The sequence below is a fragment of the Dermacentor andersoni genome, chromosome 2, assembly GCF_023375885.2.
Source record: "Dermacentor andersoni chromosome 2, qqDerAnde1_hic_scaffold, whole genome shotgun sequence".
NCBI classification, from domain to species: Eukaryota; Metazoa; Arthropoda; class Arachnida; order Ixodida; family Ixodidae; genus Dermacentor; species Dermacentor andersoni.
The window spans coordinates 252,532,183-252,555,811 of NC_092815.1; the positions used below are offsets into that span (position 1 = coordinate 252,532,183).

General features: G+C 45.7%; 1 protein-coding gene across 1 annotated transcript in view; it reads right to left on the reverse strand.

Annotated features, from left to right (window-relative positions):
* Window positions 1–203: 203 nt before the first annotated feature.
* Window positions 204–23,629, reverse strand: part of LOC126539840 (uncharacterized) — a 118,806-nt gene continuing 95,380 nt past the window's right edge. The window contains exon 4 of the mRNA XM_050186665.3: window positions 204–353. Coding sequence (XP_050042622.2) covers window positions 251–353 — 103 coding nt within the window. The 3' untranslated portion in view covers window positions 204–250. The remainder of the gene's footprint in view (window positions 354–23,629) is intronic.

Consider the following 23,629-nt stretch of genomic DNA (forward strand, 5'->3'; position numbering starts at 1 on the left):
TCCTACTACCGCCAGATTCATGGCATATCCGCCGTAGTGGGCTGATTTGTAACAGCAGGAACCTCTGAATATTTTGGCAGTTTGGGCATGCACGGTCGGCGTGCGAGCTGACTACAATGCAGTGCTACCGCGCCTGAAATGGGACGTTGCACGTGTCACCAGATAGGTATAGAAAGAAAAGAACGACGTTTTTGGATTTATTTTGCTCTGCGTCAAGTGGTTCCGTTTCAGGCTGACTTGCAGTGCCAGTTCACTGGAAGTCCAGGCAGCCGCGGTACATGTTGTGGCAGTCGTGGCCGCGGATGCCCATCATGGCCGAGTCCAAGTGTGCCATGCTCTTATCCACACTATTTCTGCAAAACAAAAGAACCGCGTGGCCGCAGTTGCACGTTACTGTCACATATTACAACTGTCTCAATTGCCCAAAACCACCGTTACCGGTGCTGCGTTGTAGAAACGCCGCGACGGACTCTTCCTCGCAGGAATTCCGAATGGAAATATATTTGTGAGCCAATTTATTAAAGAGATAGCGTTAAAGGCCCCGTTCCGTCTTGAGCACGCCATCCGCGGAATTTAACCTCAGTTGACCGTTAGAGAAACGTGTCTACGAATCACAGAGCGGCGCGCTGCGTCACTAGCATCCGAGTAATGGGTGACCCGGGGGCGGGGTGGGAAAAGCAACCAGAAAGCTCGCCTTAATGCATAGCGTTCGCGGCGAGCGTTTCCAGGTAACTGTGGGCCCTTTCAATGCTATGGCATCCTGCTCTTATAGGCGAGGCTTAAGAGGAAGCTTTAGCTCGGGCCCAACTCCGACGCGGCCGATTAAAATACATGTAAAACGCAAAAATATTTTTTGATCTAAATGATCTAATGGATGCCATTTACAGAACCGTGATATGTGTTCTTGATGAAGAGCTATGAGTTTGTGAACTTCGTGCTCCTATTTCTTTCGAACGGTCGAATATTTGAAAATTTTTTAAACAACATTCAAGCCCTCAATCGAAATCGCGCTTGCTTGAGTCACTAGAATATCAGTTTTTCTCTCAAATGCACCAAATTTCATTAAAATCGGCCCAGGGGTTATCTCAGAAGAACGTTTTTGCGTTTTACATATACTTGAATCGGCCGCGTTGGAGTTGGGCCCGAGCTAAAGCTTCGTCTTAAGTAAACGATTGAATGACAACAACATTATTACGATGGCATGACGAAGTAGTAATGACAAGAATACATTGATGAACGCAGTGTGACGAAGAGGGCATGTATACAATGGGATGACATTGCTAATGTTATGGCGATTGTAGAAAGACAGCGTGACAACGATGGCATGACGGCAAAGGTATGAGAACGGCTCTGAAACGAAGATGTCATGATGACGACGGCATGTCTAGGTTAGAATGGCTGCGATGGAACGAGCACGACGCCATCATGGCGACTATATGGCAAGAAATGCACGACGAAAATGCAGTGACGACTTTATTGTTAAGCATGAAGAAAACGAAGACCAGTGAACGTTGCGGTCCCGAGTGGGGGAAGGAAGAGGAAAACGACGCTGAGTTGATCAACCAGCTAGCCACTCTTGCCCTCACCTTCTCGACCTAAAGTAAACGGTCCCTTTCATCCGTAAGGGTTATAAACGGTCTCCTTCGTGCGTAACAATGTGGTGGTGGTGCGGCGTACCGCTCACAAAAACGGAACCATCACTGCCGCAGCTTCGTCGAAGCCGTCGACTTGCCGGCCTCCCGCCATCCGCCGTAACCGTTTTCGAGATGCCAGAAGTAGCCGCTCCGAGGGCAGCGCCTAGCAGTCCACTGCCATACTGCCGAGTTCCACCCACCTTCGGAGGTAAAGCGGGGAAGATGCTGACGAGTCCACTACAAACGAGTGAGCAAGTCCAACGGGTGGGATGCAACCACTCAGCTCACCAAAGTGTTGTTCTTCCTGACCGATACCGCCCTCGTGTTGTACGAGAACCACGAGGACGACCACGATATTTTTTAGCCGAATTAAAGGTGTGTTTTGGGGACTCAGTCGTCAAAAAGAAGCGTGCGGAGCAGACACTGTCGCAACGGGCGCAGCTACCAGGTCAGACATGCACAACGTATATCGAAGTGTTAAAGCTGTGCAAGGTGGTCAGTACTCGCATGTCGGAAGAAGATAAAGTCGGACATTTGCTGAAAGGAGTGGCTGAGGATGTGTATAATTTTCTAATTGGAAAGGAGAGCCTCAGTTCTGTGTCCGACGTCATCCGGCACTGCAGAACTTTTGAAACGCTCAAGATGCGTCGGATTGCGCAAAAGTTTGGTCGGTTGGCAAACGTTACGACGGTTGCCAGTGTGGACACGAGTCCTTGCCTCGACCTTCCTTCGGCGATCCGACAGATTGTCCGCGAGGAACTTTCCCGCCGCGAAGAGTTGTTGCATTCAACTGCTGACCATCATGGTGTGTACACGTCACGTGAGGCTATGACGGCGCCACATTCGGCCCCTTGGCAACCGATGGTTACCGCAGCAGCCGTAGAGTACAGCGCAGCCCTACAGCCGAGCATGACAACACGCCCTTCGACTCCGCGCTATGACCTACGCGCTTCGCGCACGCCTTCTCGACACCCGATGAATCGTCGTGACACATGCCACGAACCAACCCACTACAGGCGGGAAAATGATAATATCCGCTTCATTGACGAACAACCAAGGTTTCGACCTCTCCCGGTGTGTTATTCCTGCGGTGTCTCGGGCCATATATCGCGGTTTTGTAACCAGCGTATGACCGCGTGTTATAGCCAGCACTCAGAGTTTTCTCGGCCCTCCTAACGGCCACACGGTGCCCCGTGGCCAGCACACGTATCATCTGGCGACGAGTATTGGCCGAGAAGCTCCCGGAATCGCTCCCCGGCATCTGACAGGAGTTTGACACCCCCACCGCAATGTCGTGCTCCCCATTCTCCCTCACCGCTGCGTCGCACCACGTCCCCTTCGTCACCGGAAAACTAGCTAGCGTGGCCGATGGAGGTGAGGTCGCTGGAGACGTGCTACTGACAGAAATACCTGCTGTGTTGATGCTGAAAAACAAAGTGCGCGTTCTTGTAGATAATGTCGCTGTGATGGCTCCGGTGGACACAGGCGCAACAATTTCGGTCATGAGTGTCTCTTTTAAACACGTGTTAGGGCGAAAGGTTTTGTTTAAATGGGACAAAGATTCTAAGTTCTGTGGAGTGAGTGGCGAGCCGTTGCGACCTATTGGTGTGTGTAGCGCTGACGTGTTTTCGGGAGGCCATGTTATTACGACAAAGTTTGTAATTATTCCTCGGTCGACCCATGATGTTATTCCCGGCATGGACTTCTTGCGGGAGTGTGGTGCTACTGTGGACTGCCGCACAGGGAAGGTATTCATAAGTGGTAGGATTCCATCAGGACTCCTGGAGAACCCTGCAGATCGCGAAGCTACACTGTGTGTATGCGGTGATACGGTCATACCTGCATTATCTACCGTTTCCGTTCCCGTTGTCTGTCGCGGCGCCGATTTCGACAGCTTCGAGGCTACCGTAGAACCAATGCACTTTAACTGTGTGAAGAAGAATGTGTTGGTGCCACATTGTTGGTGCCAGTGTCGATCAAAGGCGGTCGCACTGTCTTATGGACCGTAAACTGTTCTAAGGAGCCTGTTATACTACCAGACGGCGTGAAATTAGCCTTCGCCAGGGAACACGCATCCTCACCTGTGGCTGAACTTACAGATGTGCCGGAAGAACCTGATGGCCACAGTTCGGAAACGGCCCTTTGGTTGATGGTAAACAAATCGCTCAGCACGAGTGAACGCGGAACCTTAGTGGGTGTGCTTTCGAAGCCCATTTCGGTTTTCGAGTTTGCGCAGAAGGACAAAATATCTGCAATCCCTGCGTCTCGAACGCGTAATACCATCAACACAGTTTCGGCAAATCCAATTAGACAAAAGTCATATCGTATTTCACCATCAGAGCGCCAGATTATCAACGAACAAGTGCACGAAATGATGAAAAACGGAGTTGTACAAGAGTCAGCGAGTCCGTGGGCAGCTCCAGTGATTCTTGTTAAAAAGAAAGATGGATCTTAGAGATTTTGCGTCGACTATCGCCGTTTGAGTGCTGTAACAAAAAAGGACGTGTACCCACTCCCACGTATTGATGACGCAATATACTCTTCATTCCGCCTCTTTTCCTCAGTAGACTTACGATCCGGCTATTCGCAAATTCCGATGCATCCTGAAGACAAGGAGAAGACTGCCTTTGTAACCCCTGACGGGTTCTGCGAATTTAATGTGATGCCATTTGGATTGTGCAACGCTCCGGCAACTTTCGAGAGATTTACGCACGCTGTTCTGCGCGGCTTGAAGTGGAACATCTGCATGTGCTACCTCGACGACGTCGTCATCTTTGGCCGCACCTTCAGCGAACACAACTCGCGTCTGTATATTGTCCTGAAGTGCATCAGAAACGCTGGTCTAGTTTTAAACTCTAAGAAAGGCCGCTTCGGAGACCGCCAAACCCTTGTGCTTGGGCACCTCGTCCTCAAGGATGGCATCCGCCCTGATCCCCAGAAAACACCAGCCGTTGAAGCGTTCAGTGCACCGCGCTCTGTCAAGGAGCTCCGTAGTTTTCTGGAGCTTTGTTCCTATTTCCGCCGATTTATTCCTAAGTTCGCCGACGTCGCGTATCCGCTGACATGCCTGCTGCGGAAGGACACCCCCTTTGAGTGGACTCCGGAGTGCAACTCTTCTTTTCGTCAGCTGAAGTTCCTGCTGACGTCATGACCGGTTCTTCAACACTTCCTTCCTTCAGCTCCGACGGAACTCCATACGAATGCCAGAGGCATAGGTATTGGTGCCGTCCTAGTTCAACGCTACCTTGACCGCGAACACGTGATCGTATATGCAAGCCGCTCATTAAGTAGGCCCGAGCAGAATTACACTGTCGCGGAACAAGAATGCCTCGCGGTAATATTTGCGGTTCAGCGGTTTCGTTCTTACCCGTATGGACGCCCCTTTACAGTGGTCACCGACCACCACTCATTGTGTTGGCTTGTGAATCTTTGTGACCCTTGTGGCCGCCTTGCGCGCTGGACGCTCTGACTGCAAGAATACAGCTTCACCGTCTCTTATAAGAGCGGTCGACGACACGCGGATGCGGACTGCCTCTCGCGTATGCCACTTAGCACTACGGACGACTTCGATCACCTCGTTGCTTCTGTATCGCCGCGTTTGCCAGACTTCGACTGCTTCAAAGCCGAACAGCGAAAAGACGATAAATTAACACCGCTCTTCACCGCTACTACCGCCTCGACGACAGCAAACCATTTCTCTGTACGTGATGGACTCCTGTATAAGAAGAACTTTTCCGCCACTGGCGCACGTTTTCTCCTAGTGGTACCGGAGAGCCTTCGCACAGCGATCCTGAGTGCCATGCACGACGACCCTACGTCTGGCCATTTAGGTTCGGCGAGGACGCTCTACCGGATTCAGGAACGCTTTTATTGGTCTGGAATGCGACAGTCTGTTGAGACGTATGTGGCCAGCTGCATGCAGTGTCAGTGCCACATACGGTCATCTACTGCTCCAGCTGGTCTCCTGCAGCCGATCCCGCCTCCAAGCACGCCTTTCCAACAAGTGGGCATTGACTTCGTAGGCCCATTTCCAAAATCAGCCAAGGGAAACCGTTGGATAATTGTTTGCGCCGACTACCTCAAACGCTACTGTGAGACAGCGGCCGTGCCCTCCGCAACTGCCACTGACGTTTCAACATCCCTGCTGCAATATGTGATCCTGCGACATGGTATGCCTAGCGTGATCATCAGCGACCGTGGTCGACAATTCACAGCGGACGTTGTAGAGGAGCTGTTTCGTTTGTGTGAATCCAACTAGCGTCACTCGAGATCATATCATCCACAAACGAATGGGCTTACGGAGCGCACCAACCGGACAATTGTAAACATGCTACCTATGTATGTTTCATCTGACCACGAGAACTGGGATGACGTACTGCCTTTTATCACGTACGCGTTCAACACCGCCAAGCACGAGACTACCGGCTATGGTCCTTTCTTCCTGCTGTACGCACGGCCACCCCGGTACACAATCGACACTGTTTTTCCCTTCTATAGTCACAAAAATAGCACTGTCGCCGAGACTCTCTGCCTCGCCGAAGAAGCTCGTCGCATTGCTCGTTTGCGCAGTTTGGCATCACAGGACTGATCAAAAGCACGCTACGACATTCGCCACCGTCCGCTAACCTATCGCCCTGGTGATTTAGTCTTGCTGTAGGCTCCAGTACGGAAACGCGGGTTATGCCAAAAGCTTTTGGCCACCTACGATGGACCGTTTGTTATTCTTAACAGACTCACGGAAGTCAAGTATAACATAGCTCGCCTCACGGCGAGTGGTAGAAGAGCTACCAAGACACAAGTGGTCCATGTCGCCCGCTTGAAATTGTTCACGTCAAGACAAATGGATTGAGTCCATTTATTGAGTCCAGACGAAGCCTGTTATGATGACAGGTGACGACAACGACACGAGGAGAATAAAATGAGAAAGCTAGAGCGACGACGATGAAGCGACCACCAGGGCATCACGACGGTGGTGGGACGGCGAATACGTGACGGCTGTGGGATGGCATGAGAACCACGGAATGACGATGGTCGGATGATCGAGGTGGAATGACTTCACTTCTCTTTTATTTCCTTTAAGACCCCTCAATTGAGGTATTACATAAGGGGTGGGGTTTACAAATGTTCATTTTAATTAGTGGCCACATGAGTTCAATGAAGAATATTAGTGTTAGGCTTATCAGCAAACGTCGTTGAACAGGTGATTTCGGATATGTGACGGGGCAGGCCGTTCCAGTCGGTTGATGTTCGGCAAAAGTAGAATTCAGAGAACGTTGTAGCACGGCTGCGTGGACGGGTTACTTGCAAGGAATGCCCTGTACGCAGGGAATGGCGAGGGGGTGGGGCCAACACATATGGTGCATGATGGAGCGAACTGTATTAAAACTTCTGAAAGAGGATTATCAAATCAATGCGATGCCGGGATGATAGCGGGTTTAAGGCGGACTGTGCTTTTAGTTCGACTTAAATTGAGGACGACGCAACCAGCTATGGAAAGAAGAATGATGGGTGTAACGTTAACAGATAAGGAAAGAGCAGATTGGGTGAGGGAACAAACGCGAGTTAATGACATCTTAGTTGAAATCAAGAAAAAGAAATGGGCATGGGCAGGACATGCAATGAGGAGGGAAGACAACCGATCGTCATTACTGGTTACGGACTGGATTCCAAGGGAAGAGAAGCGTAGCAGGGGGCAGCAAAAAGTTAGGTGGGCGGATGAGATTAAGAAGTTTGCAGGGACGACATGGCCACAATTAGTACATCACCGGGGTAGTTGGAGAATTATAAGAGAGGCCTTTGCCCTGCAGTGGGCGTACCCAGGCTGATGATGATGATGATGATGATGATGATGCTGTGCTTTTAGTAGTGATACGCTAGTGTTGTAAGAATACAAAGAATGAATGAGTCTTGCCGCACGATTCTGAATTCTTTCAAGTGCATTGATAAGGTAAGCTTGATGTGGCGACCAGATGAGGGATGCGTATTCAATTTTTGGACGTACGAGCGTCTTGAATGCCGTGTTTGACGTGTTGCGGTGCATGCCGCAGATGGCGTTTTAGGAATCCCAGTGTTTGGTTAGCGCAGGCAGTAATGCGCGTTACAAGAGCAGACCAGTCTAAGTCATATGAAAGGGTGACGCCGAGGTATTTAAATGTCTCCACTTTTTCTAATGTAGTATTAGTAATATTATACGGTGAGTATAAGGGCTGATGGCGGTGAGTGAAGCACATTACTTTACATTTATTGGCGTTAAGGGTCATTAACCAGTTGTTGCATCGACGATGAAATGACCACGACGGCATCATAACCTCGAGTACCTACCTTGTGACTCATGCTATTAGACAACTTTGGTCACTGGGTCATCGTACAAAGCGTGACGACGGCGGCATAAGGAGAGTCAGGCACGACGCAAGAATGATGACAATGGAACGACCACTACGGCATCACAACCCCGACCAAGGCTGGTAGAAAATTTAACAACTGAATGGGCCACTGAGTGCGCTTACAAGGCTAGATAGATTCAAAACGAATGAAGTAACCGAAAAATGCTAATCGCATTAGAAGAAAATAGTGTGATGAACGGCGGCATCGAACCTCTGCCATCGAGCAGAGCCGCCCGGTATTCAAGCCCTTAAGTCACGATCGCGCTTTTTTTTTTCCTTAGTGCTGGTAATTATGAGAAATGTCATGCAAAGCTTACTTATAATTCACGCTCATTTATTTGTCGTGTTACGTCACGTTCGCACGGCACTGTGTTGTTAGCCTGCACAATCTCCGGGACCAGCACGCTACGAAGATATTGTGTGACGTCCTACTGGCCTCATGATTGCCCAAGCTAATTATGCCTGAGCATTTCTTAGCTAGAGTACCGATGTAATGGTTGTTTTACATACACCACATGACATTGCCATGAAAACGTACGATTTCACAGCACGTACTCACTGATGACATCACAGCCTGCGCTTCTCGTCCTTTACCTATGTAGAAACCAACCATTTCCACGTAAGTTCGCGTCCAATGTCGGGCGTAAAAATCATGCCATTGCCTCCATTTGATTGTCTAAAATGTGGTCGTCGCAGGCACATATGTGCACGACCTACACGCACGAATTTATAAACACGTTGTTCCTCCTAGTATCACTTTTTCAGTACTCCAATCAATAATAAATAGCCAGGCACCTACAAAATACTTCGTGTAACGGCGATTCCCAAAGTGCCCAGGATCTGTACTTATTTATTCTTCTTGGTATGAACGTCCTCTGAACAAAGGAAACAACAATCCTGCGCTATATGCTATAGATTCACAGGTGTTCGCGCATAGCCATTGCGCATTCATTTATTTACTCGTTTTGTAATTTGCATATTTTTAAAAAACGCCCTAAAACTATGTATGCATATAGCAGTACTAACTACGATGTGCTAAAGTTAGCACTCCAGTTTTATTTTCCTACTTTTGACACATTGGTAGCTCAAATAAACGGAGAAGAGTTATGGGGGGGGGGGGGGTACTTAAAAACGATCTTTTTGAACTGTGAGGTGACGTTGTTCCCCTTCGAACTTTGTCTTCCAGAGGTGGAAAAATAAAGAATGAAATGGTTCAACCGGCAACTCCACTACTTATTACGGAAAATTAGAAGAATGTTTTGCCAGAATAAGACTAAGAAATCGGATAATCGTTGGATACACCTCGTTGACTTGAAACGTAGCTTTAGGGAGCTCGCTACATCGGCTAAACGCACATACTTTGCGAACTTTCGTTAGAGCTTAGTGGATGATCCTAAGGAATTTGGGATATATGTTAAGAGAAAAAGTAAGGATGACACTTCTGTTCCGCCGTTCCACTGGTCCGACGTACTTAATAATTATGACTCAAGTAAGGTATTTTCGTAATTACTTTTCAGCAGTATTACAGTCAACTCATCCAAACATTAGTTGGGTTAATAGAGTTGATTTTTCATTCCCTGTCAACTAAATGTCTCAAGTTGCGTTTTGGTGTGACGGACGTGAAACGATTGCTACAGTGCTTGAAAACAACGAAGGCGAGTGGTCCGGAGGACATCCCGACATCATTTCTTCTAAATGCTCGGACATTGTATGTATGTATTCGTGTCGCTTATTTGAAAGTTCCATGAATGGCGGAATTTTTCCTGGTGATGCTAAACTAGCGCGAGAGGTGCGAATTCATGAGAGTGGACAGAGGGACCAAGTTCAGAATTACAGACCAGAATCGTTAACTAGCATTGTATGTGAGGTTACGGAACACGAGGCTTATAGCTGTTATCAAGATGGGAATCTTGATAACGATAACATTGTTCATTATAGTAAGCATGCGTTTCGGCAAGGTTTTAAAGGGACACTAAAGAGAAAAATAATTTCTTCTGAATCAGTTGATTGCCTGTCTACTACCCCCAAAACACCACGATAAGGCGCTTGGTAAGGCACAAAAAGCGCAAGAACGAAAGACGGGTGGCGACGCCCCCTTGAAGTTCCCGCACCTGGTTTCTGTGACGTAATGCATTTTGATGGTACCTTCTAGGGACTACTTAATTATATAGAGGTACAGATTGACTACATTGTGTCCTAAAGAAACCAAATATTCAACATAGCAAGTTTCGAGAATCTTTAGTCACCTAACGCGGCCCATACTTTGGAATCCCTGACGTCACACTGACGTACCGGCGTCGGGGTTAAAGGCGCGAAATTCAAGTACTGATATTTCGACCTTCATTTTTTCGCCTAATACTCAAACAATTATTTTGAAATGACTGACTGCAGTGTTCTCACCATTGCTTTATTATCTAAACTGATTTGTTGTTTCGCTTTACTGCCCCTTTAAGCATGAAATGCTTTTAGCTACAGTCATCAGCGACGTTCAAGAGACCTTGAACCAAAAGCCAGAGCCATTAAGCCTGTTTTTTGTCGGAGTGGAAGTGTGATTTCCGTCGTTTGCGACGAAAATATCAATCGCAGTGCCGACCTCCTGATTTTCGTCATCGACCAACCAGCTGGTCGCTCAGTCGCACCGTCACAGTGGTAGCTGCGATTTTCCGTCGGAATTGCGAGGAGATTTACTTCGCCAATTTGTTGTGAGAAATAGCGTCTCGCTCAAAAAGTGCGATGCGCGGAGAGGTCATTTGCCGGATTCGGTACGTACGCGAAGGGAGAATAGAAAAAAAAACTTGAACCGCAGATGCCATTCTACCATTTTTATGCGTTCGTTGACACGCTACGCAGCAAGTGAAGGGCATTTTCATGTTTGCTTCGTACACATTTGAGAGTTGCCATGAGACGACATGGCCTTTTGGGGTCTTCATAATTTTCTTTTGTTGAATAACAAACAAAAATCATGGGTACGAAGCAGCTTAAATACTTTCAACGTTGGCAAGGGCTAATTACAATACAGCAAGATACCCTAAATTTACGCGTTGTGCAGAACACGGTGCCGTTCAGTTGCATTTTCTTGTGGGTTTTCAAGCGTGAATTTCCCGATGCGCCTTGAAAGGTTATCTTACTTCATTTACTTATTAACCTTGACAGAGCAAACGTGTAGGCTATCGTAATGAATTTTCAACGATAGCATTAACTCCGTGTCTTGAATAAAGAGCGTCGTTAATTTGTTTTCGAATATTTCATGCCCGTTAAGTTGCATCTGTTCTCTGTGGAATCCTTTTCTTGCACAGAAACCAGTAAACATTGAATATGTTCCAGACTTCGTATGCTTATTGCACCTGTATTAACGTTTGCTCTGAACGGTAATTAACCGCATCGTTAGTAAATTACGTAAATTATTCGCTTGCTATAGTGCCACAGTGACAACGTATTCTCCTGCACCATCATGTAGAACACGTGCAACGATGCAAAAAGCAGGCAAACAGCCTGTTCTTGCGGAGATGAAACAGTAGAAATGGACACGTTAAAGAAAAGTAAATCAAAACTGTGCAGTGAAGTTAGCCAGTTGCATCCCTTCCTGTGAATCTTTGAATCTTTTAAGGACAAACGGTTCTTGCACGTTCATAGCTGATTAAGTGGGCAGAAATATCCATGCCTTACATGTTTCTCATACCACTTCATAATAAGTTTGTGATAAGATATATTAGTCTTTAAACCCATATAACGATATGCGCCTTGACTACTACCTTTATAACTAATGAAATACCATGCTACTTGCAACAACATTTCACCGTGGGATTTAAAAAAAGAATTCTGCATTATAACTATACACAACGTATGGTTTATTCACTAAAGGACCACAAACTACTTTTTCGCAATGACAAACTTATTCCAAGCTTTACCTACATAACAGGCAAGAAAAAGAAAACGAATGTGTAGACAACAAAATTGTTGTTCAATTTATTCACCTGCCACTATGACTGCTAACTAAAGGAGAGGGGTTGAATCGCCAGCCATGGCAGTCGCATTTTGATGGTAGTCAAATGAAAAAAAAAGCTCTTGTACTTAGATTTACTTCATCACCATTTATTGAACCCTTAAGATTCCAAATGCTATTGCATAGGGTGCATGCTTATGCAAAATCTAACACCAATCGAAAGCAAAGCGCACAATTGTAAAACAAGTATTTTTTCTGATACTTTGAGTGTGTAAATGTTTATTGCATCAACATGTATTGTTCAACAGTACTGCACAAATAGGCATGATCAGGCATAACAAGTACTCTGTAAGGGAGCTGGTCCTACAGATGTATAAATATGAAGACATGAATGCTAATACTACCCCACGCACACAGCGCAAAGGAAACCTTTTTCAAGAGTTGTACCTTCTACCAGATGTCAGTTGGTCATCAGCAGTAAAAGCTTTACCACAGGGCATTGTGTGGTGCCGCTTATGAAAGAATGAAGAGCATGAAGAGGCTTTTAACAGCAGTACCTCATGCTATTATAAGAGGAACGACGAGCCAGAAACTTTCTACTAGAGCACTTAAGTTCAACGGTAACTTTTGGAAAAACAGAACATTTCAGGTGAGAGTTGGAGGCACATTTGGCCCACCTACATAAACAGCACAGGCACACTACACCAAGTACTACAGTCTATGGGAAAGCTGTCTTATACAGAAATCAAGAATAATGCAACAAGCTCTCGTAATCACTGCAGACTTTCTTGGCCAGCTCGGCCTCCCGCTTTCTGATAAGTCAGGTTACATCGACGTCCGAAAAAAAGACCATAATCAAGAACTATCACATATAGCACAATGTGCTGCACATACCTGGACAAGTATACCCGCAGGTCAACATGCGCAAATCCTCAGCTATTGTAAGACCATGACGGCAGAACCAGCACGTGCGTGAAACAATTATGCCATGCCTGGAAACAAATTCTACACTTGCTGAACAGAACAATATTGAAATCAAGGGGGCTGGACAAGCGAATACTATGGAAAATTGCAGATGGTGTGCTTGTGCCCAAGGTATTGTAATGTATCAATTACCAGAGCGGAACAAAAAAGACAACTCATCGAATAAATGCGTCGGGTACTAACAGGTCTTCCATCGTTACCATGCTTGAAGACCTCTATGAGAAAGGCCAAACGAACAAGCTCTTAGACAGAGTATAGCTCCAGCGTGCAGCAAAAATTTTTGCCTCAGGTGCTCAGAACCTGCGCCCAAGATACCATGCCAGCTAGCATACGAGATGCAGAGACGACGGTCCCTCCCTTCAGAAACACAACCTCAGGAGCACCTGAACTTGAAACACAACAGGCCGATACCGTGCAATATGGGGGAAAACAATTAGGCCAGAATACTTTATGCGACTTCCAAACACACCGAGGAGGCTGCTAATCAAGAAGATGCAAGCAAACGCCAGGCACATATAGTACACTCATGTGGCAACAGCAGTGTAACAGTAGTGTGACACAACATAAAATTAAACCTCATACAAGTGACTACCATTCCGGGTCATCTTAGACCTAGAAAAGCCGAACTGAAAACAATTAAAGCAGCACTTGCAGTGCAAATTTGCAGACTTCAACACCGTTCAGACCTGCATAGATTCACCAGAAACTGTCTGGGCCTGCACATTCCACGAGATTGTCAGAAAAATTAGGAGATTGACACGAGACTTGACACGGGACACGGGACACTGGAGATGGCCTAAAATTAAATTACAGGATACATAGCCATGCAGATATTCCAGGACACAAGCGGGCTTATGAGCCCGACATAAGAATTGAAAACTGGACGAGTTGGTGTGCATTCATTATTAGGAACTTGAACGAATCCAAAGAAAGGCTATCTGGCTTGTTTACAAAAAAACTTTCGACCTTCGACTCGCCAACTGAACTAATGAGGTATAATAATATTGTTACACTTGAATCGCGTCAAAAAAAAATTGCCGCTTGAGTTTCCTTCTCAGTTGCTTAATAACAAATTGGCACTCGACCCGCCATTGTATGTAAGTCCACTAGGAACGAGACCTACTCGCCAACATCAACAAAATGCTGTAACCCCCTATTTTGCCCGAACAAACCTATTTAAATACTCTTTCTTTCGACACACCAATAATGACTAGAAATACTTGCCTTTATAAACCTTGTATCACCATTGTTTATTTTTTGTATCAGCATTATTGCCATATTGTTGCAGCATTTCGTTGTATTCAGATTGTTTTACTTCCGGTGACCTAATATTGCATTTCATCCACTCTGCATGGACTTCGTCTCCGAAGTATGTAATAAATAAATAAATAAATAAGTAAATAAATAAATAAATAACAAAAGGGCAGAAGCTTGATGTGGGAGAGTTGGTTTTACATACTTGAAGAACTACTCTTTTAGTCCGTGTCTTCGTAGCGCTCTTTTCATCAACTAAAGCGCAACAGATAGACAACGGTGAAGAATGAAGCGCTCTGTCAGTTCACTTCGTTCTTGTTCATTGTATTTCTATTGCACTATAGTTAAATATTTCATGATGCTGCACAAGAGAAGAAGGATATCCCCGCCTAAGGCCCCGATTTCACATCAAAATCTATGCGCCCACACAAACACACACATAATTGTAGCAAGGGTGCATAGCATGACGCAGTACCAACAGGATGACACTAGAGAAGAACGAGGGCAATCTTCCAACTAAGGGTCATTGTAAAAATGTAGTGATTTATACAGTTTACCAGAAAAAAATAGGCAGCTTTGAAGGCTAGATAAAAATTGGCGCTTGATACAACCAAATATAAATAAAAACGCTACAGAAACAAACTAGCGAAAAATTCCATGAGCTGGAAAAATATCATTGCAATCGCCAATCGCGCATGCCACGACCTTTAAAGAAACACTGTACTTACAGCGTGCTTATGCAAGCGCACTCTTCCAGTTCCATGCTATTAGAAAAAGATTTGAGCTTCTTGGAAGATAGCCGCATGGGCCCTTGGTGATCACGATGCCTTTTTCCCTGGACTTGTATATGTATTTGTATGTTCTCTCTTTCATGTTTTTGATTATGTTTGCTTTCATGAAGCACTACATTTTATCAAGCTTTCTTGCTGTACTACATTCTGGTAACCTTTAATAATCACTGCATCTTCACAATAAACCTTTAATTTAGAAGTTAGCGTACCCTGTTCTTACTTCTTCACACTACGCTCTTGCACCATTGCCCACATAAAAAAATTGTATAAGGTACACAGAAGCATCATAAGGGCCATTAAAGTGACTTGTTCCCGTCTGAAAAAATAAATAGCCTTACTGCAAGCGGCACCAGACAACACATAGGATTGAACAAGAAAACCGACATGATCTAACAACCGAAACATTAATGTAAATGCCGAGTGAATGCTGGCTGACAAGCAATAAACCGAACATACACAAACAGGACAAGCAAAAGTTAATGTGTGTTTCCTAACAGGAAATGCATCCATTTCTAACGGAGGCCATGCTGACAAGATTCTCCAGCGTTTATAGATCTACAGCTTCCATAATTTCTCTACGCAGCAGATCTGCGCAGAATTAGCTTCTACCTCTGCAATGCACGCTCAGATGTCGAGAATGCATTGTAGAGGAAGAAAGTAGCACTTTGCGCAGATCGGCTGCCTCGGAAAATAATGGGAGCTGTAGATGCAAGGACACTGGGAGAATCTCGCGTCAGCGTGGCCTCAGTTACAATTTCACAGATGAGTGCGCCTCCTGTTGGGATCTACATGGACACACATAAGTTTTTGCTGCTCCTTTTGGTGCAACTTAGATTTATCGTTGTCAACCAGCATTTACTCGGCATGTTCAATAAACTTTCATTTGTTGTTGCACCATACGATCATCTTGGTCTCTAGCAGAAAGGTGTTCATTCTTTTTACAGCTTCGCTGTAAAAAGAGAAGTTATCGAAGCTGTAGATCAATAAAGGCGGGAGGATCTTGTCAGCATGGCCGCCTTTAGAAATGAATGCATTTCCTGTGAGGAAACACACAATAATTTTTGTTTCTCCTGTTTGTGTATGTTCTGTTTATTGCTTGTCAGCCAGCATTTAGTCGGCGTGTACATTAAACTGTCAGTTGTTACATCATCTCGGTTTTCTCGTTCAATCCTATGTGTTCTCTGGTGCCGTTTGCAGCCAGGCCATGAGTATGAGTCATTGCATTCGTCTTACGTGACGTATGGACAAATTTCTCGTTGGGTAGGCATACAAATGCTGATGCATTTAAAACGAAACACTTGTGGTCTGACCACAGAAACCCTACTACAGGGGTATGAGCCATTTTAGGGGGGTATGAGTCATTGCATTCGTCTTAGTGACGGATGGACAAATATCTCGTTGGGTAGGCATAGAAATGCTTATCCATTTAAAACATATACATGTACGTATTACCGCAGGGAAGGGAGACAGAGGTGGACAGGGTTAAGACAAGATCATGATGACATAATTATCTCGCAGCAAAGGTGTGGCGGGCCATTGGTTACACAGATAGTGAGGTCGTTTCTCTCTCGCAGCAGAGCGCGTGTGCAGCAGCCTCTCTCCGGCTTCGCAATAGGTTCAAAAAATGTGTCCATGTATTTAAGAAAATAACATTTGCGGCCCAGTTGTGTCACTTGGTAACTGCAGTGCATAACCGAGTCATAAATATTATGAATACCGCATTACGAAGCACAATTGCGTAACATAATTCCGAAAGATTTTGATGGTCCCGCTAGATTAACAGAGTGAACCAGTCATTGTACCCTCCATGATGGTGATTGTGCGAAGTGCGATGTATGACATTTCAAATAGACAATGTGAGAAACCCAAACCAAATGTATGCGCACCTCATTAATAAACACAGATGTGACCAATAATTCAGGAAGACTTTAATAATCCGTCGGAATTAACCCGGTGATAAACACCAGGGCCGCACAATTCAGCTTCGCTGTTTTACCATCGCTACAGGGTGCATGGACAGTAAGTTACTGTTATTGTTTGTTATGTTATCCATAATGTTGTCTCAGTAAAACACGTTGTTGTGCTAGTTGGTGAGTTGTATTAGTGATGTTGTTGTTTCCTTAATGCTGTGCCCTTCTTCCTTTTCTAACGACTTCTTTATTCCTACTTTACCTAATACTCCAACCTTGCAGCTTGCGAGGTATATAAATAGTTAGTTAAATGTGGTTTAGCGGCGCAAAGCGGCTAAGGCTATGCTGCGCCAAACACGAGGTGTTTTATACTATTTAATAAGAGAAAGGCTGTGGTAATCTATATTTTGTGTAAAAAGCCAGTGTCGTCTAGGAACTTACGCAGGTCAGGTAATGGGCATATCTAATCTTCTCCTAAAATTAAAGCAGGATGTCGATGTTCATCATTCGATGTAGGTTGTGCAAAATGTTTCGTCTTTGTACTTCAATATGTGTGCATGTGAGTAATATATGCATGACTGTTAGTGGTTCTTGGAATTTTTCACATGTTGGCACGTCTTTTTTTGTAAGTAGATAATTGTGTGTGAGGTGTGTGTGCCCAATGCGTAGCCGGCATAGAACTACTTCAAGGAAGCCCTCCTGGTGGTTACACGACATCCACTCACCAAGTACGGTTATTGCGATATAGCTTATTTTCTGTAAAATGGTCCCATTTGTGTTGCCACTTTGACGTTAAGGGCATGATCTGTGGAGAGAAAGTCCCAACCTAATATGACGTCGTGTGAACATGATGGCAACACGATGAATTCTATAATATTAAGGAGCTCCTGAATGACGACATGAGCCATGCAGGCGCCGCATGGCTCGATGTCCTGCGGGTTATCAGTCCGAACAGACAGTTCAGAAAGCGGCGTCGTCGCTTTTCCTATCTTGCGGCAAATACGGGCACCTATCGCTGAAAGTGCAGGGCCGCTGTCTACAAGTGCTAGCGTCAATGTTCCTTCTATTGCTACTTCAATAACGTTTTTCGGGGAAGTGTTGGGCCTTATATTTTTCGCTGGCACCGCAGTTCTCGCCTCCTGAACTGCGATTTTAGTTTTCCTGGCGCAGAGTGCTCCGCCGCCGGTGCATGGGGGAGAGGAGAAGGTGAACGGCGAGCGGAGAATGCGGTCTCGGCGGTACGAGGAGATTCAAAGGTGTCTGAATAAGCTCAGTGTGTAAGTTCTGAATAAGTCCTGTGTAAGCAGGCGACAGTGATGTGCCACGTGTCCGGCACGGCTACAATAAAAACAAATCGGACGATTGTCTTCCGTGCGTCAATGGGCTTGAGGTCGTGCATTGTGAACCAGTGGCCGGACTGGAGGGGATACTGGTGGGCGCAAAGGTGGGCGAAGGCGACAGAAGGTCTGTGGCACAGGCCTCGTCGCGACTTCGGCGTACGTAAGGGGAGCGGGCGTCGGAGCCTGCTGGAGGGAAGGCGAAATGTCGTCGGCTACCTGTTTCTTGAAGACATATTGGAGCGCGGGCGCAAACGGAGTACTCAACTGGCCATGTTGAACTGGAATCAAACGAAGCTGTAGACGAGTCGTATGTAAAAATACTGAAAGATATCTATAGCGGCTCCATAGCCACCGTAGTCCTCCATAAAAAAAGCAACAAAATCCAATAATGAAAAGCGTCAGGCTGGGAAATACAACCTCTCCAATGCTATTCACCGCGTGTTTACAGGAGGTATTCAGAGACCTGGATTGGGAAGAACTGGGGATAAGAGTTAATGGAGAATACTTTAGTAACTTGCAATTAGCTGATGATATTGCCTTGCTTAGTAACTCAGGGGACCAATTGCAATGCATGCTCACTGACCTGAAGAGGCAAAGCAGAAGAGTGGGTCTAAAAATTAATCTGCAGAAAACTAAAGTAATGTTGAACAGTCCCGGAAGGGAACGACAATTTACAATAGGTAGCGAGGCACTGCAAGTGGCAAGGGAATACATCTACTTAGGGCAGGTAGTGACCGCGGATCTGGATCATGAGACGGAAATAATCAGAAGAATAAGAATGAGCTGGGGTGCGTTTGGCAGGCATTCTCAGATCATGATCAGCAGGTTGCCATTATGCCTCAAGAGAAAAGTGGATAATAGCTGTGTCTTACCAGTACTCACGTACGGGGCAGAAACTTGGAGGCTTACGAAAAGGGTTCTACCTAAATTGAGGACGACGCAACGAGCTATGGAAAGAAGAATGATGAGTGTAACGTTCAGGGATAAGAAAAGAGCAGATTGGGTGATGTAACAAACGCGAGTTAATGACATCTTAGTTGAAATCAATAAAAAGACATGGGCATGGGCGGGGCATGTAATGAGCAGGGAAGATAACCGCTAGTCATTTAGGGTTACGGACTGGATTCTAAGGGAAGCGAAGCGTAGCAGCGGGCGGCAGAAAGTTAGATGGTCAGATGAGATTAAAAAGTTTGCAAGTACGAGGTGGGCACAATTTGTGCATCATCGGGTTAGTTGGAGAAGTATGGGAGAGGTCTTTGCCCTTCAGTGGGCGTAACTAGGCTAATGATGATGATCATGACGATGATGATGATGATGATGATGCTGAAACAAAGCTGACGAGCCACCTCTTCACGCACGAACTCCTTGATCTGTAGCAGCAGCGAAGGGTTATCCGTGGCAACAGCCAAGCTCGACATTGAAGTGGCCTGAGATGCAGATTGGCGGGTGGCTATGCGTTGTTTGCGTTGTTCGTCGAAGCTTTGACAGAGACTGACGAGTTCAGAGACTGTCGACGTATTTTTCGCCAACAGCATCTGGTAGGCATCGTCTTCAATGCCTTTTAAGATATGGCGGATCTTCTCGGCGTCAGCCATTGTGACGTCAACGTGGTTACAGAGGTCGACAACATCTATATAACTGGCAAATGTCTCCCCGAACGGTTGCGCACGGCCACGCAAACGTTGGTCGGCGTGAGGTTGCAAACAGCGGGGCGCCCAAATACCTCTGTCCCGTTATTCTTGAAGGCCATCCACTTCGCGAGATCACGTTCGTGGTCGCGGTGCCACACGCTGGCGACACCACTCAAATAAAACGCAATTCAGTGTTTTGGTGTCGTCCCAGTGGTGGTATGCTCACTCAGTCGTAGTCAGCGAGCCAGTCTTCTACGTCATGGTCCTCGTTACCGCTGAAGATGGGTGGGTCGCGTTCACGCAACGGGCCGGTGCAGACCATGGTAGTCACAGGGGCAGCGGGTTGTAGTGGTCCTTCTTCCGGCATAATGAAGACGTTTTGCAGTGTCCGATTACGAAGTTACAGAATTCAGGTTGTACCCAGCAGGTCCACCAATTGTAGGGGGGGGGGGGGTTATTCGGCTTGTAAAGCAGCAGTGATAAACTCAGCACCAGCATGTAGGGCGCAGCCACAGAGCGAACTGGACACGAGCCACGCGATGGCAACGGGGCCTTTCAGCCTGCCGATCTTCTTCTTCACAGCTCCAGCAAATTGGGAAAAATAGTGCTTCCGATTTCTTCCTATTGCTTGTTCACAATATCACTCACGCTCTAACTTTTAGTACGCTGAAGTTTTATTTGTCATTTCCAATAGCGACGTTCAAAAGGCAGATACAGGGCACCATACACTTGTCATCATGTGGTGCTTAGAAAGGTTCCCTTTTCTCATTTCAACGTTAGCGGTCCGTAGTTCAAGAGCGTGGGTTTTGCTCCGCCTCGAGCGCCACGCTGCGCTACGAAGCTCTAGCGGCGTCCGGCGGGGCCGCGGAGGCCGCACATTTGCGAGCGACCCCGTCGACGGGACGAGAAGAAAAAGCAGCGACAGACGCTGAGGGTGCTGCACTGTTGGAAGAAAAAAACTGGTTGAACGTGGCGGCACCGTAGGCAGAAAAAGACTCCATATGGACGCAATTGTTTCCTGTTTCTCTCAAAGGTAACAATTGCTTCCATAGATACCAGTGCACAACACGGCGTGGTGCAGTGTAGTCCGTTGTGCCTTTTCAAATATGTACTACACACAATTTAAGATTGCGGCTGATATCATCTCCAACCAGTATGCTTTGCCGGGAGCCATTTCATGCTTACACCTACTCTCGATTACTGGAATGCCGCCAATTCTTCTCGTGCGCGACACAATTGGATGAATTCACTCATGAGCTCGCATCAGCAGTCGCAAGAAACAAGTTGTTTGTTGCGTATGTCTGGATTTCAAAAAAGCTTTGGATGTCGTTACACATAGTCTATTGATCGCTAAACTTTTACGTTGCAAATTGGATGATAGAGTTACCGGATGCATAGCTGAGTATCCTGGTTCAAGACAGATGCCTGTGGCTCTCAACCGATGTTCTTCTGAATAGGTTTCTGTGATCTCTGGTGCACCCCATGCGCTTAGGTCCACCTGTTATTCTTGTTTTTCAATAATGACATTACTTTGGGTATCATCATTTATAATGTCTGCAGATGATTGTGGAGTATATAGGGGCATTAACTGCGTAACTCACCAACAAGTACTACAACATGATTTGCACTGCAACATGACTACACCAACCATGAAAAGCAAGCCAATAATGCATAGTTAAAAGAATTGTCAATAGCATAACTTTTGGAACCAGGTTAGAATAGGCAGACAGAAAAGAAAGGTATAATATTCTAGGAGTACTTCCACTACAGGAGCTATTTCAGTATGTGGTTGTAAAACGCTATTATTATTCAAATGCTTTTAAAGTATTCGAAAAAAAAAGATGTTGCGTTACGAAAAACAGAAACATATTTCAAGCCTCCAGTACTAATAAGCTATGGAAAAAAACATTATTATGTCTCCGATGTTTTATTGACCTTCATGAAACACTGTGTGATTTAAAAATGTAGAATGATGAAATGATGAGGAAGTGGTATTCAACTTTTTATGCTGTTATGCAATTTTTATTTGTATTGCCACGTAACTCGAAAGCGCAGTATTTATTTTTTGAGTGTTCGAATGTTTTCTCTGAAGTTGTATAATTTTGAACGTTTATTGTATAATGCTGTGTATATCTATTGAAATATGTACCCCCTGCTGCCTGGCGTGGTCAATATAAGCACGATGTGCTTATATTGACCAGCAAACATAGTCTGTCAAAATGTATTGCAAATAAACTTTCATTTGATTTGATTTACTTGATTGCCACATGGTCTGGAAGAACTTCAGCTTGGCCTAGTTGGTGTTTACTGCATATCATACTGACCGCAAATAAAGATGGGGAGAGCGCAAGAGAACACAGAAACATCACGGGCGGTTACTTTCAACTGGTTCATTCACGGCAACCCGTGGGCATATATACACACATAGAACATTCGCAGAACCCAGCAAACAAGAACATTCATCAGCCAAGTGAGGTAACCAATTATAAAAAAAAAATCTATCTCTGATTGAAACAACCTAATGAAAGTAGCACTAACAGAGTCTTGGCCTTTCTTTTATGTGGTATGCCTCCATCAGTTCGCGTGCAGTCTGATCCTGGCTTCTGCCCAGAATTTTTATCTCCTTGAAAAGTGGTGCACAGGGGCAGGTATTGCACTGCGCCAGGCAAGTGCGTCAATTCTACTTTCGTTAACTTTCTTCGTTATCTTTCATTTGTGTTCTCTGGCTCGATCATTCAGCCACCGTCCTGTCTGCCCTATGTAGGACTTGCCACACTCCAGGGGGCTTTCGCACACAACTCCTACATTGCATTTTGCATACGAGTTGGTATGGTTCTTGCCACAGCCTTGCCTTTGTTTAGGATCACGGGAGGTGCGAGGGCATAAACAAAGCGCTTGATCAGGCGTTTGAGGGGGCGGGCTTTTTAAACATTTTGAAAGTTTTAGATATACGCATGATATTTTCATTGTTTTTAACGAGCAAGAAAGTTTTTAAAAAATGTGAAAAAATTTGAGAGCATCATAGCCATGCTTAAACAAATCGGTAAAGGGCTTTTTTTTACTCACGAACTTTTACTTTACAATTCCCTGCGTTTTTTAGAGCTAAGCATTTCCTTTGCTAAAGGCCACGCGTACTGGCAGTACTTCCCTCGGGCACAGGAGGGTTTGGTGCCATATGACTCCTCCCAGTCAAAGATTGTTAATCAAGAAGTAAGCGATACTGTGCTTTAAATCGGCTCTCCATAAGCCATGTGTCCACAAGATGCAGCTTTCCTTTGCCGATCAAATTTCCCGTCTTAAGACGGCAGGGTTCCCTTACTCCAGTGGTGAAAACCCTCCTGCAGATGGTAAAAGGATCTAGGAGAAAAGCAAGGGTGAGGATGACTACTATGGCCGTAAGACATGAAGTGGCACTATATATTCACAGCGTCAATCACAACCTAAGGAAGATAGCAGGCAGGTTTGGAGCCCCCTTGTTTTTCAGCCCCTTTAAGCTGGCGCGGCTCTGCCCTCCCTTATTCCGTGATCCTAAAGGAAGGCAAGACTGTGGCAAGAGCCATACCAAGCCGTATGCAAAATGCAATTAAGGAGTTGTGTCGGAAATCCCCCTTGCGTGTGGCAAGTCCTACATAGCGCAGACAGGACGGTGCCTGAATGATGGAGCCAGATAACATGAACAAAAGTTAACGAAAGATGAACTGACACACTTGCCTGGCGCATTGCAATGCCTGCCCATGTGCACCACTTTTTTAAGGCGAT